This window comes from Vipera ursinii, assembly GCF_947247035.1.
Source record: "Vipera ursinii genome assembly, chromosome: 3".
Taxonomy (NCBI): domain Eukaryota; kingdom Metazoa; phylum Chordata; class Lepidosauria; order Squamata; family Viperidae; genus Vipera; species Vipera ursinii.
The window spans coordinates 32,472,316-32,495,979 of NC_139516.1; the positions used below are offsets into that span (position 1 = coordinate 32,472,316).

Genomic DNA, 23,664 nt, shown 5'->3' on the forward strand with positions numbered 1-23,664 from the left:
CAATATTGTTAATTTGGGATTTGCTTATAAACACTAGGGGCCACTGGTTGCGTAACTTCGAACAAATGTTAAGTGAATGCTCATAACTCAGGGATTACCTGTAATCACCTGCATTTTAAAGAATAATTGGGCTACAAACATCTTCATATATTCACTAGCTCTGTGCCAGATATCAAGCAGATAACAGGTGACAGTAATAATTTCAAACACAGTTACTGGCTTCATGCATACTGCCTTACTCATCAGTATATTTCTATTCTATTACTATTGTGTGATTGGTTAGGAATGTACTGCTTGAGAAATTTTAGTCTTCATTTCAGGTGGAAAGTTATCAACATGTATTTAGCATATCTCAGAACGGGAAGAGACTCTGATTTATTAAATGTGTACAAAAATACAAAATACTGCTGTCAAAATTACATTCCTGGTTCTTAAATGTTTTAGTTTAGTTTAGTTTAGTTTATTTGATTTATATACCGCCCTTCTCCTTGGTAGGACTCAGGGCGGTTCACAGGGCATATATAAAAAACAAAAAACACTATACAAAAATTAAAAAAGAATTAAACCCTTGCCCAATAAAACAGTAATACAGATTAAAAACAATTAAAAAACCCATAATCCCCATCAGGCCAGACCAGCTAATTCGAACAGATGGGTCTTCAGGCCCCGACGGAAAGTTCGAAGGTCTGGTGCCATCCGGAGCTCCACCGGCAATTGATTCCATAAAGCCGGGGCCCCCACAGAGAAGGCCCTCCCCCTGGGGGCCACCAGTCGACACTCCCTGGCTGGCGGCACCCTGAGGAGGCCCTCTCTGTGGGAACGCACAGGGCGGAGGGGAGTCGATGCCGGCAGCAGGTGGTCCCTGAGGTAACCCGGACCCATGCCATGTAGGGCCTTAAAGATCGTAACCAACACCTTGAACCTCACCCGAAAGACAACTGGTAACCAATGCAGCTCGCGGAGCAAAGGTGTAACATGGGAGTACCGGGAAACTCCCAAGACAACTCTCGCGGCCGCATTCTGTACCAGTTGGAGCCTCCGAGTGGTCTTCAAGGGAAGCCCCATGTAGAGAGCATTACAGTAGTCAAGGCGAGAGGTCACGAGCGCATGAGTGACTGTACACAGGGCATCCCGGTTTAGATAGGGCCGCAACTGGCGCACCAGGCGAACCTGGGCGAAAGCCCCCCTAGTCACGGCCACTATATGCTCTTCCAAAGTAAGCCGCGAATCTAGAAGGACTCCCAAGTTGCGAGCCCTATCCACGGGGGGTAAGAGCTCACCCCCCATAGAAAGAGATGGAACATTTGGAATGTCCCGGGATGCCGGAATGCACAGCCACTCAGTCTTGTCAGGGTTGAGCTGAAGTCTGTTCCTCCCCATCCAGACCCGAACCGCCTCCAGGCAACGGGACATCACGGCGAGGGCATCACTGGGGTGGTTTGGGGTCGAAAAGAAAAGTTGGGTATCATCGGCATACTGATGATACCCAACTCCAAAACCACGAATGATCTCACCCAGCGGTTTCATATAGATGTTGAACAGGAGAGGCGAGAGAACCGACCCCTGAGGAACTCCACAAACGAGAGACCTAGGGGCCGATCTCTGCCCCCCTGCCAACACCGACTCCGAGCGTCCCAGGAGATAGGAGGAGAACCACTGAAAAACTGTGCCTCCCACTCCCAATCCCCTGAGACGCCGCAGCAAGATACCATGGTCGATGGTATCGAAAGCCGCTGAGAGGTCTAATAGGACTAGGATAGAGGAATGTCCCCTATCCCGCGCCCTCCAGAGATCATTCACCAGAGCGACCAATGCCGTCTCCGTGCTGTACCCGGGCCTGAAACCCGATTGGTAGGGGTCCAGATAATCCGCTTCATCCAGGACCAGAGGGAGCTGATGCGCCACCACACTCTCAACAACCTTCGCAAGAAAGCGAAGGTTGGAGACTGGACGAAAGTTGTTCAAAACGGCTGGGTCCAGGGCAGGCTTCTTGAGGAGAGGTCTCACCACCGCCTCCTTCAAGACGGCGGGGAAATAACCCTCACTCAAAGAAGCAGATATAACCGCCTGGAACCAGCCTCGTGTCCTCTCCCTAGCTGCATAAACCAGCCAGGAAGGGCACGGGTCCAACAAACATGTGGAGGAGCTCAGCCTCCCCATAATCCTGTCCACTTCATCAGGGGTCACAGAATCAAACTCTTCCCAGATAACATTGACAAGACCGCCCGTGTCCTGATCGCCTGACTCTGCCCAGCTGGAGTCCAAACCGGTCCGAATCCGAGCGATTTTATCCGACAGATGATGACTAAATTCCTCGGCACGACCTTGCAAGGGATCCTCTCTCACCTCCTGATTGAGAAGTGAGCGAGTCACCCTAAACAAGGCGGCCGGGCGATTATCTGCGGACGCGATGAGGGTGGAGAAGTAATTACACCTCGCCACCCTCATCGCTGCGAGATAAGACCTAATATAGGTTCTTAACCGCAATCGGTCGGGTTCGGATCGGCTAGACCTCCAGCAGCTCTCTAGGCCCCGTTTCCGGCGCTTCATCTCCCGGAGCTCCGCGGAAAACCATGGAGCTCGCTGGGATCTGCGCCGGGTCAGGGGCCGCAAGGGTACAACCCGGTCAAGTGCCTCAGTGGCTGCCCTTCCCCAGGCTTCCACTAAGGCCTCAGCCGAGCTGTGAGCAGTGGAGGCAGGTGGGGACCCCAGCGCCGCTTGGAATCTGTCAGGATCCATTAAGCGTCTGGGGCGGTACCATCTAATTGGCTCCGTACCCCCACGGCGGGGGGTGGCAAAGCGGAAGACCAGCCGCAGGAGATGATGATCGGTCCATGACAGGGGCATAATAAATGGAGAGCCCCCACCTAGATCATCCAACCACCGTCTAGATAAAAAAATCAGGTCAAGGGTGTGGCCTCCCTCATGAGTTGGCTCTGAAATTACCTGCGTCAGGTCCATGGCCGCCATGGAAGCCATGAACTCCCGAGCTAGCTCAGATGAACCTCCCAGGGATGGTAGATTGAAGTCTCCCAGAACTATAAGTTTGGGAAACTCAACCACCAAACCCGAGAGGATATCGAGCAGCTCGGGCAGGGCTGCCGCTGTGAGACTAGGCGAAATGTACACCAGCAGCAAGCCCAACTGCGCCCCAGGACCAAATCTCATGAAGAGAGACTCACACCCGACTATCTGAGAAACGGTGGCCTCCCGCGGACATAAGGTCTCCCTAATGGTAACCGCCACTCCCCCACCCCTACCTTGAGCTCGTGGCCGGTGTAGCACCCGGAAACCTGGTGGGCAGAGGTCAACCAGAGGGACCCCACCCTCTGGGCCCAACCAAGTCTCCGTGATGCAAGCCAGGTCCGCATGCTCACCCTCAACTAGATCCCTAACGAGGGGAGCTTTATTAACCACGGACCTGGCATTCAGGTACACCAGCCGGAGCTCAGGAGGCTGCACATCCCCGCTCCCGGGACCTCGGGGAAGAACCAGAGGGTCGGAGCGCCTCACCGCTTGAAGACAGCGGAGACGGCCCTCCCGGTAACGATATGGCCCCCTGTCTATCCGCCTGCTGCCTTTCCCCGTCGTGGGAATTGGTAGTCCCACGACCCGCTCAAGAGCCCCAGATGTACCCACAACCCGCTCTCCACGAGCGCCGTCAGACCCAGGCCTGGCCTGCAACAAAGTTGTTTGGCTACCCCCCACCGCCAAACAACCACTACCCCCCACCCCCCTCCCCAACCCCCTAAAAAATTTAGCTAAAAAATTAACCAGGGGCCTCTTATTAGGTTTATATCGCAAGCCCCTGGCCTTTCCCGGCCATCCCTCAGGGTCCCAACAATTGGGCCCCTCATCGAGATTAGGGAAAGAAAAGAAGGCGGGACGCACCCAGGAGAGGGGGGCACCCCTGAGGGCGAGCAAGTCCGTGTCGGAATATTGATGCATCCAGTCAGCGAGTCCAGAGAGGGCAGTCCAATGATTGAAACCAACAGGAGGATCAAAGGAAAGGAGTGGGACATTTGGGCCATCCACCAACCACTGCCACTTGATTGGATGCTCCCAGGGGCACACCACAGCCCGTCCTCTCACAACGGGACGCGAGTCTGCCTCCGGGGATGGTCCAAAATGCCCACCCTGGGTGGGGCAGCACCCACAGAGCTCCCACCTCTATGGGGCTGCCGATGAAAAACAGGCCACTCTCCCACTGTGGCCTGTACCCAGGTCCGTCCCAGTCCAAAGGGGGAAAGAAAGAGGCAAATGAAAAGTTAATAAATAAGATAATAAATAAGTTAATAAATAAGTTGGCAGTCCATTGTATCGCCATCGTTGTCATAAATGTCGTTGCTGCTGCCATTATCTCAAGCAGCCTAAACCAACGAATCGCTGTCGCCATGGTCGTCCTCTCCACCGCCCAAAGCAGCCCGAGGACGCCGCCGCCATCGCCAATTCCATCGTCAGCAATAACTCAGGACCCGCACAAGGGCAGCCCCATCAGTAGAATAACAAGCAGCTGTCTTCTCCGCCGCCAAACGGCCCGAAGACGCCGCAGCTGCCAACAAGACGGCACAAGCAGGTCCAACAGAAAATGTCTCCACCGCCGCCGCCGCCATTACCGCTGCTACTGCTGCCGCCGCCGCCAGAATAATCTGCAAGCTTCTCATCCAGGCTCTCCTCCCCTCTCACGGAAGCGCCGATCAGCTGGGCTCTGAAGACGCCGCGAGCTCCAGGGACGCCGAGAACGCCGCCGAAAACGGCCGAAAGTCGTCCGAAGCAGCAGCGCCGACCCGACAGCCCAGGCAGCCCAGGACGGATGAGAACAGATGAAAACGCCCCGCTGCCGACCGCAGCCTCCTAAGAGAGGTCCGGAGACACCAGGGCAGCAGGGACCGGCTAGCCGCAAAAGCCGAAAAAGCCGAACCCAGCAACGCCGCGGGAGACAAACAGGCGAGGGAAAAGCGACGCGCAGATAGAACAGGCAACAGCCGAACTGCCTCCTCATTTGCCTCATAATTCATTTCGCAATCCACATCCCCTACTCAGCGGGCCCAAAAGACCCCCTGAGGGACTCCAAAAGGACGCCCCCATAACCGGAGCTCACGGAGCTCAGCCAGACACGTCCGCCATCTTCAAAAGCCGGAAGATTAAACAAATGGTTGTAAAGCTAAATACCAGGAATGGAGAGTCTCAACAAATACAGGAAATTGTTCACTGTTCATAAATTTATTAAGAGCATACAGGGAACCACCTGATCTCAGGAGTGGAACTTTCTGTAAATATCAATAGGCCTGCTAAAACCTTATTGTCTTTAAATAATGACTGAATAAAACTAAACTAAAATATGCATATGGAATAGGGTATGCTTAGCCATCTTCATTTTAAAAAGTGTATCCTTTCCTTTCAATCTATGTATCTCGCAAAGATGTAAAAATCTTATCTGACTGAATTCAAAAAGAAGTTTTAATCCTATTTCAAATGTGGACTAAAAGAAATTGAGACAATGTGGCGAAGTTGAAGTTAATGCTAAACTTTCTGTAGCTTAACAATATACCAGAAGCGGAGCCCAAATCTGACTACTAAAGAGCTACTGATGGTTATAAAAATTATAGTCTTAATTATGGCTGTAAAACCATTAAAATAAGGCTAATCATCATAATAAAAATTAAGATATGGATTGTTAGCATAGGAAAATTACACTATATCCACAAAATCACCCTCTAAAGTTTAAGTTAAATACAATTCAAATTCAGATGATCACCAGTTGTGGATGGGAAGAATTAGAAGATAATATTTAATGGTCAGACAACATAGACAACTGTGGGACATAACTTCCTTTGGTCTATTCTCATATGATCAGGAACCTGGTGGCATAGCTTCTGATCTTTCTTCCCAGGTAATATGCTAATTTCAAGTGCACAACAAGGTCACACTTAAAAATTTCATTGTGGATGAGAGAACTGACCTAACATGTAGAATAATGGAGTTGCAATGAATCTCAGGAGACATCTAATCTAATCCCCTGCTGAATGTTTAGACCATGGTAGACGAACTGGATGACGCAGAATTTACCCTAATCTGTCCCAAATGGAGCCAGCTTTTTCACTGCAATATTAACCCAACTTCTCTCCAAACTAGAGCAGAGTATAAGGTTTTTTACTGATGTTAAATTAATAAAACAGATGAAAATGCTGTTTGATATATCACCCACACTGCTATCCTGGAGTTCTCAATCAAACACTGAGATGGCCTCTGAATGGTAATGTAAAACTCCCAAACTATGATCTTGGTACTTCAACATTGAGACTGATGCCACTCTAGTAAGGAATTTCATAGCCTCCATAACAACAGTTGTTCTCTCTTCAATTACAGATAACAACTTAGGCCACAGGATACTTTCGATTTAATTTTTGCTTTGCAACATGAGAATGATGACAGCCTAGATACTGGGATCACTTTGCTCTACTGGTCAAACTATCACTTGGTGAACTTTTATCATTATCCCTCTCTGGAACATGTGAAGGACCTAAAAAAAAATTCTCTCCTGAAACATATAGAATATAATGAGCTCTTCAAATGAGCTAGAAAAATGCACTAGATTGGATCACCATTGATCCAATCAAAACTCCCCTATGGAAAGAAGCTAAAAAGACCACTGGCATGATTATACCTAAATCTCCTAATCACCATTGTGCAATCAGACTTTCTTTCTGGCTTTATGGAGAGTTCTGGATGATGAAACCTGTCCTGAGATTAATAGAGTACAAATGGTGTAAGGTCCACCACATGCTGACACAATACACATTAGTTCACAAACTGCTGACTCAGGAGCAAAAGTTATAAAGGTGATCTGCTATTTTGTAGTGTCCACTGTATCTGCAAGTAGCACAGTTTTTAAGACAGTTAAGAACTTACAATAGTACCATCTGCTCTGGAAAATTTTACCATAAAACCCTTGGAGACCTGCTGTGACAAATTTGTGAGGTATTTTGAGGATACAATTCAAGGGGTAATTCTCAGTTTTCCAGGCCTGAAAATGTGGGTTCAAGGTACCCAAGAGATTGTCTTCACTTCTTCATTCATTAAAATTATCAGGAAAGGATTAGATTTTTGTGCCAAAGCTGTCCTCATGCATGTTTTTTACAGGCAATAATTTTCTGTGATGGTACCTGTACTCTGAAATCTTCCTAACCCACCAAAACCAGAGAGGTGTCTATATCTTTGGTTGCGCTGAAAATTTATCATTTCTCTCAAGTCATCCCCGTAAGAACATTGGATTAATGGACTTGAATTGTTTTTCTTCCCCCTGATGCTTTTTTAATGATATTGCTTTAACTTATTTTTACATTTTAACTGTTTTCTGATTTATGCAAAACATAAATATAAATAAAATCATGATAGCTGTTTAAAGGTTGTGTCCTCTCCACATAGCTTTGGAGGAAAACCATCAGTTCATAGTTGGGGACAGCAAGTGACTACTACTCTACTCCTATAGCATTACAAACCTTGCTCCCGAAGAACATTGGCAAACTGGCAGACTTTGCTCAGCAATTCACTGTATGTAATTTTCATGGCATCTCCTGGTTCATTTCCTTCCCTTTAAGAAAAGAAAAAAGATGTATGAATACAAAAAAATGTATAACAAATTTAAACTTTACATTTTTTACTATAACCCAAAACTAATAAAATATGCTGGTTTTCTTTCTATGGATACAGTGAATAGTTTATGCCACCTTGGAAAAATTGCAGCTTTGAAATATAGTTGAAAAGTACACAACACAAATCCTATCTATAGAAGAAGACCACAAAATAACAGACAATTATGGAACCATACATTCCAATTTCAGAAGTATACATTTGCATTGACATAGTAAGATCTGCTACTACTTTTGACCGGTTGCAATTTATCAAAATATTAGTTCTCTGATTTCAAATGGCAAGTTCCCAAGTATGAAAAGTTAAGTAGGAAATGTCTTTTTTCCGCCTTTCTTTTCATGTTCCAAATTTGTGCAAAGAATATGTTGGTACTGATGACCTATATATACTTGGATAAAGAACTAGGAATCTTTTAACATTACACCAGTTTGAATGTGAATAAAAGCAATCCTATACATATTTACCTGGAATTCTATGTAAACCAAAGAGGTAACTTCCAAATAGACATGCACAGAATTGCAAGCACATTTCTTAAGGAAAGAAATCCTATAAGAACGTGTGAAAAGATTGATTTGCTATTTTGTATACAGGTATCTGTCCCTAATTTGGGAATAGGAATCTGGCACCTTGAATCATATGGAAAAGGCATAATTCTATCCTACATAGTAGCAGATGTTGGCTTAGCCTTCCAAATAATTTTTGATGCTCTTCTCTGGAAAATTAGCATTGTTTTCTAAATGAATGGCAGAAAATATTTATCAGCCAAGCACAATTCCTTTGTTCTGGACTGCCCACATACAAGTGACAAATAGTACGAACCTTTTGTGATTTTTATAAATCTATATGAAAGATAGCATTTAGCTTTCTACCCATGCTCAGTCTAAATATCAAGAGCTCCTAAAATAACAAATATAGCCATAGTTACTTGAGCAAGGATACAGAGTCTTATGAAGTGCTGAAAAGAGTGATCAGCAATCAGCACTCTGTTGGCTTTTTTGGCAGCTGCAGCACACTGCTGGCTCATATTTAATTGTCCACTAGGACTCTGAGATCCCTCTCACAGCTACTACTATTGAGCAACTATACTGTACCTGTGCATTTGGTTTTTCTTCCCTAAATGTAGAACCTTACTTTTTTCACCATTGGATTTCATTTTGTTAGATAGCACCCTATGGTTCAAATCTATGAAGATACGTCTGTATCTTAACCCTATCTTCTGGAGTGTTGGCTATTCCTGCCAGCACATATGCATGTGTAGAAACTCACACCATTGCCCTAATTACAAAAGATAAGAAGCTGATACAATAGCAACATATGTTCCATGTTTCAGTGCTTAAATCCATTTCTACAAATGTCTCTCCACAAATACTTAAAAATTGACACAAATTCCAACCTAATTGAGCACTTGCTCAAAATGATCATCCACAGTATTTTTTCCTCAAGAGATTTATGCCTGTAATACATTTTAAAACAGGGGTGTCAAACTCAATTTCACTGAGGGCTGCATCAGCATTGCGGTTGCCCTCAGGGGGCCGGGTGGGTGTGGCCTGGGTGGGCGTGGCCTACTGGGTGGGCGTGGCTAGAGTGTGTATGGCTTACTGGGTGGACGTGGCCAGCTCTACATCCTTCGCATCAAGGGTGCCTATGGGGGCCCGGGCAGGAGTGGGACAGATCTGAGGGTCTCTGGCAGAAGGAGGGACTCTGGGCCAGGGCCAAGGCAGTGGGGGCCGTTCCCTCACTGTTTCCAGGATGGCTTTGCGGGCCGCATGAAACCACTTCGCGGGCCGGATCCGGCCCCCGGGCCTTGTGTTTGACATGTCTGTTTTAAAAGTTTACCTTCATTTTAAAACATTAAAATCATTTTACATAATGTGGACAGTGTAGACTGTAATTGAAAAAGGTATTCATTCTTTGTTTTACTGTTTTGTATTTTATTTTCTATGATAAAACAATAAATTTAAATTTTAAAAAAGTATCCATTCTTTCTTGCCTACAGATAAAGACTTGGCACATGATATAAATTATCAAGGATACTGAAGGGCATGTTAAAGTTACAATTATATAAACTTAGCATAAATTAAAGCCATAGTCTTTCAAACACGGAACTCACAAAATAAATCTGAACAAGAAAAAATAAAACTCTTGAATAAAGCCAAAATCTAATTGATGCATTTTTTATTTAAACAGAATCATTGATTTAATTTTATAAGGTGACCAGAGCTAGTCAACTTGTAAATGTAAAATTAGGTTAACTAGCTTTTATTAGAAGCCAATAACCTTTCATTTGTTGTGAAAGATGATGGCACAATAATCAGAACATGATATGGCAAATCTGACTCTTTACCACACAGTAATTGGAGGTTACTACATTTTCTAATGGCAAAATGGACAAAGGATAATGATCACATTTTGAAAGCCTGAAGATCCCTAATAACAGCTACAAAGGCAATTGAAATATTTCAAAATGGTTTGGCCTTAACATGATCTCCGACCTACACAGTACAATATTAGCAAGTTCATGTCCATTTATTTACTTAAAGCTAAGGTAACAGATAGTAAAACACAAGACAAGCTCAGCACTGAAGAGAAACCATGAAAAATTGATCCCACTATTCTTTTACGATAGCCAAAGTAATTGGAAGACCAAAAAAGAAAAGAAAAAGAAAAGAAAAGCAGTTCTGGTACTAGCAGCCAGTGCAAGTTCACTTAAGAAAGAAGCAATTATTCCTTTCACCAATATATTCTCTGTAAACTTTCTTTCCCACAAAACTATATTAACAAGATATTTTAGATATCACAACATAGTATCTATATATAGAGAGGAAGAGATTGCTTATAAATATAATAGGATGGGTTTACAAAAATATGCATTCTTTCTGATGTTTAGATCTATAAATACAAAATTACATTAATCAACCATTCAGAGTCCACTATAGTTGGGTGGTTAATAAATTTAAATAATAATCTGTAATTCTGGACATGATTAAATGTGAATGGCAATATCTTTGCTTTAAAAAAGTTACATCAATAATGTTAGAGATGTTGAAAGGGCATTTGACTCACAAAATCTTTTGCAAGAAGTTTTCAACATATCCCATGAACAAGTATGGTTACTTTGTGTACTTCTTTCCATTATGTACTCTTTGGAACTGCAATCAGGTATTCTCAGAACAAGAACTTCTACACCTGTTCTCATTTATTCACAACTGTTACAAAGTAAAAGCTGAATTGCAAAAACTAATGTTCAAGGCAGTGTATTATGTGTGCATTACACAATAATCACCAGGACTATGTAGAATTCAAAAGTGAGTTGACTCATTAAATTTAATGTGATTGTTAAAGCAGCTGAGTATTTTTCTCAGTCTTATGCCAAACTCTGAAAAAAAAAGTCAGGCTGCTTTAATAAACAACACAGAGGTGCTACATTTACCTCACGTCCAAAGCTCTTCTTCCAGATCATTTTGAAGCATCCATATGCTCTTAGTAAATAGTCCTGGAAAAAGAGTTTCAAAAATTTCTGTAAAGATCTCCATGTCCCTCACCTTAAAAACTGCATATTTTCTTCAAGGCAAAGTCAATGTTACTTTTAATTAGATAGGATCATATTGTAGATTTTTACTAAAAGCAAATACAAAATCTGCAGGCTTATATAGACTCCACCTTTCAAATGAAAAGGTTTAATTGAATTTAATAACAATGGAAAGAGAAGGCAAAGAAGGAAATAGAAAAACAAAGACCCAAGAAAAACCAGTTTTAATTGAACAAGCAAATAAAGAAGAAATTGTTTGGCTTTAGGCTTTAGTGTCAGCCCAATTCCTACAATTGCTTTCATTTTTATCTGCAAGCTAAAATTAAATATTGAAAATTCATGCAGGTTCTTGAGATTATTATCTCACGATACTGTTATATAAGGACCATTACATTAAATCTGTAGCACCTCCACGAGATATTTGGGTTAGACTCACATCAGCACATTTGCAAGCATCTGCTGGTGTTCAAACAGCTCTACAACAGGTCATTGAAGGTTTACTTGTTGTTCTGAGAGCCCAATGATGGGGCAACACCTAGCCAACTTTGGCTGCACCTTAGAAACTAGACAGGATTGAATGTGGTCAGTAATAATAAACCTGGTTCAACACTGCAATAAGACTGCACAGACAGACTACAAATAGCAGCATGACAAATAGCAACAATGGTGCATTATAAGATCTGCAAGAAATACAATTTGTTTGCAAGCAAGAACTGATGGGACCAGAAAATAAAGTCATAGAAAATGAAGAAACCAAAGTACTCTGGAACGTTAGAATTCAGAGAGACAAGCAACTGCCACATAACACCCCAGACTTAACAATTGTCAATAAGAAAAACAAAAAAGTGTGAATAGTGGAGGTGGCAATACCTAGAAACAGCAGAACAGAAGAGAAAGAACTGGAGGAAACCACAAAATGCAACGGGAGCATCAACTGAACATCAGCAGCATTGACAAATTCACCATCAGTCAATTGCAAAAGGCAGCTTTATTCAGAACAGCTTACATCCTGCAACGATACCTCTAACACCATCAAACCATCTGCCTATCCCAGGTCTGTGGTTAGGACTCGATAGGTGGATAAAAATACCAAATCCATTTTGAACATCTAGTTGACATCAATCATAATGTTTAGAATAAAAATATTTTTTAAAAAGGAAAAAAATACAAAACCCCCCAAAATAATATAAAATAAAAGAACACAGAGAACACAGCACTATATAGCCACATCTTCAGGGCCTTTCAAAATACCAGTAGGGCGGGAAGTGTTCGAATCTCAGGGAGAGTCTCATTCCAGGGAGCGGGTGCTACTACAGAGAAGGCATTTTTCCAGGGTCCTGACAGATGGCATTGTTTAATTGATGGTATCTGCAGCACTTGGACAGGATTAGTATTTGGATAAGAGACCATCAAGAAATCCTAAATTCTCAGCTAGGCTGGAAAGCTGATAAAACATCTCAAAAGAAGGAAATGACATGTGGATATTCCATGAAGTTATCAAAAATCAAACTTGAAGCAGATTTTACTTTTATTTAGGAAACCTATTTTCTCATTGGCAGAAATTCTCACCTTCCTCAAGAGTTAAAAACATATTGTAAATGCCTACAAGCTGCTGACCATTTTTTCCTTCAGTACAGAGCTCCACTAAAAATACTAAGTATGAAATTCTTCAAGTCTTGGCTTCAGAACAAGGTCAGAAATCATATAATGGTACCAATTTTCTGATGGTATATAGAAAACTATTTTGCTCAGTGTTAAACTAAGATTCAGAACCCAATTCAATTTCCATAATGAAGAAATGGAATATTAATAAATAAATATGCTTTCAGTTTCCAAAGTTACATGCTTCCTCAGAATGAACCCAATAATATTTAGTAAAAATTTAATTCGGTTTAAAAGGCAATTTACAATGTGTCTTTAAAGTCCTCCCCTGTCACAGAAGAAAGACCTGTTTTGGATCTCCAGGTAGCTATAAACTTTATTGCTGTTAAATCTGCAAGTCATTAGAAGGCTATTTCAATATGTCCACCTGGTATATGGACTCTCCCATATAGACGTATTAAGCAAATTTATCAACACACCAATTTACCTAAATTTATTACCTAAATAATGTTCATATACTTACTTCTTAAAGTCATCTAGTGTTGTAAGCACACGACTATTGAATCTAGAATTGTTTAATTTGAACAGACTGGAAACGCATGTTGTAAATTCCATTTCTCTATAATTCCACATCAATCAGAAAGCACCACAACACTGCCAGTTCCAATATACATTGCTGACAAAAATGTTTTGTAGCAAATGTAAAAATCTACAGGTAGTCTTCCAATTATGACCACAATTTAGCCCAACATTTCCATTGCTAAATAAGACAGTTTTGTCTGATTTTACGACCTTTCTTGTCACAATTGTTAAGTGAATCACTGCAGTTATTAATAATATATGGTTATTAAGTGAGTCTGGCTTCCCCATTGACTTTGTTTGTCAGAAAGTCACAAAAGGTGATCATATGATATTGCAACTGTCATAAATACATGCCAGGTGCCAAGTGTCTGAATTTTGATTACATAACCATGGGGCTACTGAAATGGTCATACGTGTGAAAAATGGTTGTAAGTCCCTCTTTTCAGCACCTGTGTAACTTTGGTCACTGAACAAATGGTTGTAAGTCAAGGACTATGTGTATGTGGTTGGCTCATGTTATTGAAAATTCAAGGCAACCTATTTCCTGTTTTTTAAAGCTCTCTTATATGACTGCCCATTCCCACATGAACTGTCCATTTCTGCATTCATTATTATAATAACCAGAACTCATCAATTAACAATTGGTAGTCTGACTGTAGATTTGGAGGTATGTTTTGGTGAAAACTGGAAGCATGTTGGTATGCATGGCAATAGGTGAGTTTCCTGTATAATGTGAGGTTTGCATTTCAACTGCGTAGTTGTAGAGTAACATTAAGAAAATAGATTTGTTCTGTATATAGGTCTAGGGCTGAGGTCAATGGTAGATGGAAGGTGTTTAAGTCATGATGGAATCTCAAAATCTCAAGTAAAGGAGAAATTTCAGAGGGTAAGAGTTTAGAAAGTATTCTTATAAGGATACTGAGGAACATTTGTGTGCCCATGTCACAGATGTGTAGGTACATGTTACTGGCAAAGGAAAAGTACTTATGGATAACACTGGAGGCTTTTAAGAAGAGACTGGACAGACACCTGTCTGAAATGGTATACGCCAGTGATGGTGAACCTTTTAGAGACAGAGTGCCTAAACTGCAACCAAAAACCCACTTATGTATCATCGGGTACCGGGTGGGCATGGCCCTTTGGGTGGGCGTGGCTGCAGTGGTAGCTGCAGACCGGGTGGGACTAAAAACTTCAATCAATCAATTCCAACTTTGCGAAAACTTTTTTCCCCAAGAGAAGTTGAAATTGATTAATTGAACCTTTTTGGGGGGTACATGGCAGTGGAGGCCTAAAGCAAAAAGGTTTTATAAAACCCAGCTGAAGGCCTAAGACTGGGGCGACGGCATGCATGCCCGCAGAGAGGGCTCTGTGTGCCACCTGTGGCACCCGTGCCATAGGTTCGCCACCACTGGTATAGGCTCTACTGCTTGAGCAAGGGATTGGACTAGAAGACCTCCAAGTTCCCTTCCAACTCTGTAATTCTATTATTTTGTTAAGTACAAAGTCTACAAAGTCACAGTTTTCATACAGCTTTTATCGGCATTTTCAATTGCCTAGTGACATTGCCATTTCTCAGCAACACTTTACCATGTTCTATAATATAATCAAAATAGAGTTTCAAGCAGCCACTGTTTCTCTATGTGCATGAACATCTATTTTGTGTGTCAAGATTTAGGACATCACCATTAGTCCCGCACAGTTAGTTTAATTAAAAACAATTCTGAAATAATGTAACAGCTTACAGGCAGAAAAGGATGCCTAAAGCTTTTAAGCAAATTACACTCCCCCCCTTTCATTAGTTTGCAATTCAAATATTATCTGCAACATAAATTTGATTTGATTTATAGAGAACTAAAGGTTTTTTCTACATTTCTTCCAGTTTCTCTTCAAAAATGTACACAAAGTGCTAAAGAGAATTGGGAATACTCAGAGGCCCCATTTGTGCATTATAAAATCTGATTAACTGCAGGTATAAATTTATATATCATCATAATGCTGTCTTAAACATCAATGACCTTGTGCATGTGGTATTTTCAGAAATTAAACTAGGATACAAGCCTAAACATGCTCTCATTCCATTCTCATCCAGGCCATAAAACCATATTCTTCAATTTCCCCATTTAACCTACATGTTGATTTTGAAATATTATCATATGGAATTCTGAATGTACTTTTTATGATAGAGAAACAGTTCACAAAAGCAGCATGCTGTCTAAATCAGAGGTGGGAAAACTGTGGTTATTCAGTTCCTGTCAGTGTTATAATTCAGCAACTATGACTAAGAGCAAAGAATGTGGGAACTGCAGTCCACCAGCATTTGAAAAACTGTAGGTCTCCTCCCTCAACAGTCATAGCCATATAATAAAAAGTAACATTTTATCTTTAATTTTTTATAATAAAAAGTATTATTTATCTAATGGATATATTATTATTTACTGTATAGTTCAGGAAGAAACCCTCTATATAAACCCCGCAATTTATTTGTAATGATGTAATATAATGATGCCTATCTAGTAACTATCACACTACAAATCTTTCATATGCAGATTTAGAAATGAGTAATTTGAGTTATCTAAGGGTTAAATTCTTACGCAATTCCAAATTTATGTCAAAATAGCTTGAGAAAGCAAGTTCTCTGAAAATAAGAAAGTGATTTTTCTGATGATGTTTCTTGTTAACTACAGGCAGATATGACACCATCCAGTAGAATTGCAGATAGTTGATACATGGACAAGGAAATTCTTCCTAAGAGTTCCTCTACCATTTCTGATCCTCCAGATATGTAAAGATGACCTTAGAAAAGATAAGCTGCTATCAAAGCAATAAGGTGAAAAACATGGCCTAAGCTCAAGTCATCCAGAAGGTATGTAAATATCTCTCAGAAAGCCACCTCCCTAATTTTCAGGAGTATAAGAGATGGAGAAGATAAATCACAAGATTCTATATTATAGCTAATCTTAATTTTAAAAAGTAGTTTAAATCTTCTGGTGGAGTTGATTTCTTGGCCTGGTCTGCATTCTGGGATTGATATAATGTTGCTGAGTTGCAGTTCTTACCAATGAGTTTATTTCTTGGCAAATGGGAACAGCAGTTCAATAGTTCGAAGATCCAACACTTCCCCACACCTAATCTAGAACAACTTGAACTTAAATCCTAGAGGTTATGATGTAAACTTTGTGTTTGCACATGTGAGAAAGCTTTTCTATGCCCAGTCCTGAACTGCTGAATGTACTGATTAATGCAAAAGCAACTGTGACAAAAAGCAGCAGTGACAGTGATAGTTTTATATCAATCTATCTACTCTGAAAAGTATGTCTTTACAGTAACATTGTAAGTCTTTCTTTCATCTTCTAAATTTTAAAAATAAAATGGGATTTATATAATCTTTAAAAACCTTACTATATGCTCCTACTTTTAATACTTTTAGGTAGGATTCAGATTCTTTACATATAGCTTGAAGAGATAATCCCAAGAACATTTGAAAACTATGTAATATTCTTAAGCACCACCATTTGTCAGTTTTGAATATATACTATCCAAATCAGAGTGCCTGCAGTAACTGTATCATCTTTTTTTGCAGGAAAAAATATGGATTTTTTTTGATATCCTTAAAGAATTTGTTTAAAGAGTTTAAAACAGTTTTACTTTGAAGAGTTTCAACAATCAGATGCTAAAGCATCTTTCTGACTTTGAATATAAAGCAAACTACAACTCAACTATGCAGCAGACAATAGTACTGCATTCCTATAGAAATACTACAGTTTTAATAGAATTAACAGAATTATCAAAGTTCTGGTCACTTTTATTTTAAATTATTAAGTTATGTAACTTTAAGAAGAAATGTTCAATAGCATGTCTCTACACAAACAGCAGTACTTATTTCTAATCATTAAGCAAGACCTCCTGTGTAATTATAGAGATCCTCTTTCAGAGATTATGGCATCTCTTTATCTGGGTTTCTTACTCAACTATCATCCTAGCAAGGTACCAGCATTAGTGAAATGCAATTTCTGAAATGAAGTCTTGCAAAATTATAACCACAGCCAAGTAGAGAGAGAAAACTCTCAATCAGCATATATATTAGAAATGTTATTTTAAGACAGAAATCTTGTAGTTTGCACATGCTGCCGGCGTCAACGTCCCTCCGCCCTGTGCGCTCCCACAGAGAGGGCCTCCTCAGGGTGCCTCCGGTCAGAGAATGTCGGCTGGTGGCCCCCAGGGGGGGGGCCTTCTCTGTGGGTGCTCCGGCTTTATGGAATTAGCTGCCGGTCGAGCTCCGGACGGCACCTGACCTTTGCTCCTTCCGACGCGGTCTGAAGATCCATCTATTTGAACAAGCCGGCCTGGCCTGATGGGGATATGTTGGGGTTTTAATGGGGATTTTTAATGGGGATTTTATATTGTATATTGTTACGGATTGTTTTAGCTGGGCTACTATTTAATTCTTTTTTTAATTTTTGTATCTTGTATTTTTTATGTATGCCCTATTCACCGCCCTGAGTCCTTCGGGAGAAGGGCGGTATACAAATACAATAAAACTTAAACTTGTGCACACAACACACACACATACATTAATTCTTAATACAGAAAAATGATTCATTAAAAATTCTTATACGAAAAGGAGTTTCGTATGTAAAGCAGAGGTGTCAAACTCGCCACGTCACGTGATGTGTCATAACGTATCGTGACTTTTTTCCCCTTGCCGGAGCTGGGGTGGCCACGGCTTCCACATGACACATCCAGCCTGCGGGCCAACAGTTTGACACCCCTGATGGAAAGGTATCCTACACAACCACCATCTTACTGCAATAAAGAACAGAAAGATTACAGGATAAAGGAGGAGAATTATAAGAAGGCATTTCAATAAAATATTCCTTCCCTTTCTTTAACCCTTTTTAATCTACCGCTAATGCTATCTCCAAAGACATATACCAAAAGATCTATGGGAGCAGGGGTCCAGGCAAAAGGGCAGCTTCTACTTTTCACAGAGGAAGAACATGAAAAGAAAATGCAATTGCTTCCTTCTCACTCTTTATCAAAGTGGCCTTTTGCAATCTGCTTCATGGACACGGTACTCTTTCTCCCACCTGCAGGAAAGCAATTTAGGGAGGATAGCTCTGAATTTCTCAGGTCCAGAAAGTGAGAGGCTGGTCCATACCACAGAACTTATTATTTTCTAACTTTAGCATAAGGAAACTCTACTTTAAAGGTATACAATCTTTTCATGTTTGCAGAGCAAACATCAAGCCCTAAAACCAGATCGGAGAAAATAGATAAAGTCACTTTGCTGAGCTAGAATACCAAATGACTTTCTAAACCAAAAGCTGTGAGCAGACTAACTTTCAATTTCATGGACTATAGAATATTTTTTAATTTATTTATTTTATTGAATGTTTATGCTGCCCATCTCCCCTATAAAGTGACTCTGAATGGCTTTATTCTTCAATTGGACAAAAAAAATTTTTTTTTATTCCAATAGCATCCCTTTTCAAAGACAATTTCCCTCAAGGTAAAATAAAATGCATCATCTTATATAATCTTCAGAGTACAATAGCTTCTATCTACAAAATCATGATGGCAAGTTCTTATCCTTTGCTGCACATAATTTTTATATATATAAGCAATAAATATAGTGAAATTAAGATTTCTAATTCACATATTTGCAACATTAACAGAAATAAGCAGCATAAAAAAGTAATGTGAACACTTTTAAATAGCAAATTCATCCCATATCTGCTTGTTTACCAATAACTGAAATATTTAATGACATTTATTGTCTGTCATTGCCCTTATGATATTTATTGTTTTTACTAATTCTGATGCCTCTTGTAACGGTAGGCAAAAATCTAAAACAAAAATAAATCCCAAAAATAAATTATTAGAACAGGCAGCAAGAAAAAAAGATGGCTTAACAGAATATAAAGGCAAGATAAAGAATATAAAGGCAAGATAAAGGTAAGATAAATAAAAAGCAAGGAAACATTCATAGCCTCATTAGGTTCCCTGAAAGTTCCCTAAAACAATGGATGATACTTGATGATACTTCCATTTCCTATATGGAAATTTTATACAAACCTTTGAACACCTGCCTGATCTTTTATTTGCATTTGAACTAGAAACTGATTACCAACTTTCTCTGCAACTCTCTTATGATGCAATCCATATGCAAACCCAATTCTAAGGCATATCCAGGATAACAGTTACTTTACGTGGGACATGGACTAGTTTTTTTCTCTCCAAGTGCTGTTGGGACATGTTTGTTCTCCAGGTGCTGATTTCAAATTTGCATCAACTATTAATGTAGACAATTATTCTTTCTGATGGTTATCCTTACACTATGTATAAATTCTACAAACCTTATTACATCATTTTTTCCCTAAAAAAGTCCCAAATGCTTTAGTCTGGAGGAAGATAATTCTCCAGATGTTTATCAAACACCCATTCCTAGTATCCTTAGCAAGAATAGTCATTGATGAGACATCAATGCAGCTAAAGTTTAGCAGTACCAGTTGTGACACACATTTTAAAGATAAAGGTAAAGGTTCCCCCGCACATGCGTGCTAGTCGTTTCCAACTCTAGGGACCAGTGCTCATCTCCGTTTCAAAGCCGAAGAGCCAGCGCTTGTCCGAGGACGTCTCCGTGCTCATGTGGCCGGCATGACTAGACGCCAAAGGCGCACGGAATGCTGTTACCTTCCCACCGTAGTGGTCCCTATTTTTCTACTTGCATTTTTACGTGCTTTCGAACTGCTAGGTTGAAATTTTATGCCTAGCTAAAGCCCTGGGACTTGTTATAAAAATTATTAGGGTATCTGTGCATAAATTGCAAAAGAGAAAGCTTGAAGGAAGACATGTCTCCTTTGTGCCCTGTGGGTAGGCTTCCAAGGAGCATTCAGCTTACCACTTTGCAAACAATATTCAAGGTTTATAGGACCCCTGGATGAGATTTAGTAGCAGTCTTCTGTATTCTAGTTTTATAGTTATAAAAGGCAGTTGTCAACAGTGAGAAACCTCATTAACAGTCAGCTATGTTTTTTCTGATATTTTTTTTCTGTTGCAAGAAAGGTCATCAAATGGGCAAAATTCACTTAACTGTTAATTTTGGGCTCAGTTGTGGTCATAAATAAAGAACTACCTGTAAATCATAATATTTTCTTTCCTTCTATAATCTTTAAATAGAACTGGCCTTTTCTCTGTTTCACTCTTAAATTACCCTGTGACATTGAATTATCAAAGCTATGTATCCACACTCACAGCAACTGAAACTGTAGCAAAATATTATTAATAGTTCTCAATGCCACTTAAAAGATTACAATATACCATTAAGTTCATGCACCGACATTAAGGCAAATTAGAATGTTCCAGAATGTTCCAGAGAAGCTAAAAGAAATTCTATGGCCTTAAAAGAGTACATAGGCATAGCACTTCTGGCTTACATTAAGTGAACCTGTTTTTTACACACCCTTGTAGTTTTTCCAAAATGATCTGTTTCCTTGAATATATCCAATATAAATTGAAACAGGAGGCATATTCAAGGCAATAATGCCTCAAAAGAAATGCCTGGCTGCCAGACAATCTTTAATCAAGATTGGAACTGTAAAATTTAGATTCTGAAATGTCAACTATTGCTCTAATATTTTTTAAAAATGCAACTTATTTATATCTCCTATACTCTTTCCTCAGGTAGCCCGATAAGTCTGACTTAGAAAAACTGTAAGATAATTTGAACTCTGAAGTCTGCTTAGAAAATATTCCAATAGGCATAGTATGGATTTTCTCTCTGATAGAGTAGTAAGTACAACTAATGCAAAATGCTGTAGACTAGAGCAGTGTTTTTCAACATTTTTTGGGCAAAGGCACACTTGTTTCATGAAAAAAATCACGAGGCACTCCACCATTAGAAAATGTTAAAAAAATTAACTCTGTGCCTATATTGACTATATATAAAGTAATTCTCTTGAATAGGAATCAAATAAACACAAAGAAAGTATTTTATAATTACTTTTCAATTTTTCCCACAGCACACCAGGCAACATCTCGCGGCACACTAGTGTGCCGCGGAACAGTGGTTGAAAAACACTGGACTAGAGTATTGAAAGGGACCATCTCTTAGGAAGAGATTTCATCATCTGAAAAAATTGTGATGACTGCCAGCATGCTAAAAAATTAAGGTTAAATACTTGTGCCAAAACACAAAGCTTTACATGATTTAGCATTTGGATATCTGATAGGCAGTTTTCTCCAGCAAAGGATCAAGAAGGGAGGACTTCTTGATTATATCATATTTGCCAGATTTTCTCTATATGGCCACCCAAAGGAAAGGGCATTCTAGATATAGGTGGAGCAGCACTTGTGGGATTCCTTTTTCATTCACTTATGATTGTCATAGTTTAGTTTTCTTATCAGCAGAAGACCTAGTTAACTTTTAAGTTACTTTGCATTGGTGTGCCAGTTACTGTATTGTAAAAATAGCATCGCTGTTGTTCATTTGCTGTTTTATGATTTTAATTTCTGCAGCTTTATATGGTTTTATTGATTTGCATTGCTGTACTCCATTTAGGAGTTACTTTTAATTACAGTAATTGTCTAAATGAATGTTAACTAAGTCAGCTTTATAAACACCAGTACTATTACAGCTGAAAAAATAGAAACACTCAGGAGAATAGCCTGAGTGAAATCAGTTGGGCTTACGTCCTACTAAACGTTGACAGGATTCGTGTCACATTTCCTGATTCTTTTTTTGCTCAGTAAAGCAAAAGGGAACTAAAACTATCAGAAAGAGGAAACAAATGACATTAATATCTTTGAATACAAGAAAAAAATGAAGCAATTACATGGCAATTACTTTTCAAAAATGTTAGGTTTTTAATGTTATGGTTTTAATTTATTGTCACTCAGAGTTGCAGAACCAAGTAGATGGCAATATGTTTAAATAGATAAATATGCAAAAGATTAAAAACTGCATATATAGATCACTGTAAAAGAGGAATATATGCTAATAGACCATAATAATCTTTGTTTTTCAGCAAGTATCTCTTATGCAAAAATATTTGTTTTTATGACTACTGCACACAGCCTAACTATATACTATATACTTTTTAGGGATCAAATTTAATCATTTTTGATTGTTTTTTAATTTTTGTATTGTATTGACGTTTTTAAACACCTGTAAACCACCCTGAGTCCTACGGGAAAAGGGCGGTATATAAATCTAATAAATTTAAACTTAAACTTGTTCTCAAGCTCTAAAATTAGCCTATAGGTGGAAGAAATGTGACATTTTGAAAGTATTATAAAGCACTGCTTTAAGAAACTGAGGTCTGTTAAACAGAAATAATGAATAAGATAAATAAGAGCAGCATCACAAAGATTTTAAAAAATAATTTACAGAATACACCCATTTGTTGTTTAGTGAAATTTGGCTGCAAATGCATGCTTTGGTTACAAAATGAATTTTGCATTACCATTTTATTAATGAATGGTTGCTAGAGTCATTAAATGAGTATGTTTTTACATTGTAGACACAACATGAAAACTGAGAAATCCATAGTATCTGAGGACAATTCCCTCTACTTACTTATGCACCTTACAAGAGAGTTATTCATCCTTTACTATTCATCTCCAATATCCCACAACCATAATTTAATGTTAAATTTATATGGGAATTCTCTAGAACCAAGTAAGAAGCAGAACATTACCAATAAAATGCTATCTTGTCTCCAAGTTTATTCTCATACACATTTCTGTCCAAAACATTGTAGCAAATGTTGGTTGTAGCTCCTTTCATCCATTCAATAAAGATTTTCCCTTTGGTAACATCAAAATTGTACTGCAGGAATGGTCCAGTATGTTGGTTCCTCCAGTAGAATTCTTTGGCTACATCACTCCAAAATTCTGTAAAAAAAAGTAAAAAAATGTTTCAAACACAAGATATCCTTAAATACTGTCAGATATCAGTATCAAGCAACATCTATTAGGGAAATAAAGACCTACCTTGCAATCTTATGAACACTTATTAAGGAGAAAGGAGGCAGGTCTCATAATTGCTAGATATTGGCTGTATTCCGAAGCTTATATTAACAGTCATTCTTAGCAACAACAACAAAAAGATCCACAAGCAAGATTTTTTCATGATGATAGAATTTCATTCACATGCCATTTATTCAGAGGCAAGATAAGATAATTTGGCAAAAAAGAAAACAAAATCCTTCTAGCTAACATCCTGTTTTCCATAGCAACTAATCTTGTTTCTGGGTACATTCACAACCAAGACAAAGCAGAAAGTTAATATTTTGAAT

At 39.6% G+C, this 23,664-nt stretch overlaps 1 protein-coding gene across 3 annotated transcripts in view; it reads right to left on the reverse strand.

Moving 5' to 3' along the window:
• The window catches only part of ACSS2 (acyl-CoA synthetase short chain family member 2), a 66,232-nt gene that overhangs the window by 38,577 nt on the left and 3,991 nt on the right, over positions 1-23,664 (reverse strand). For all 3 annotated transcript variants that reach the window (XR_014491924.1, XM_083357762.1, XM_083357761.1), the window contains exons 2-3: positions 23,065-23,260; positions 7,503-7,594 (exon numbers count right to left, since the gene is read on the reverse strand). Coding sequence is in view for 2 of the 3 variants with exons in the window: in XM_083357762.1 (XP_083213888.1) it covers positions 7,503-7,594; positions 23,065-23,260 (288 nt within the window). In the remaining variant the exon portion in view is untranslated. The remainder of the gene's footprint in view (positions 1-7,502; positions 7,595-23,064; positions 23,261-23,664) is intronic.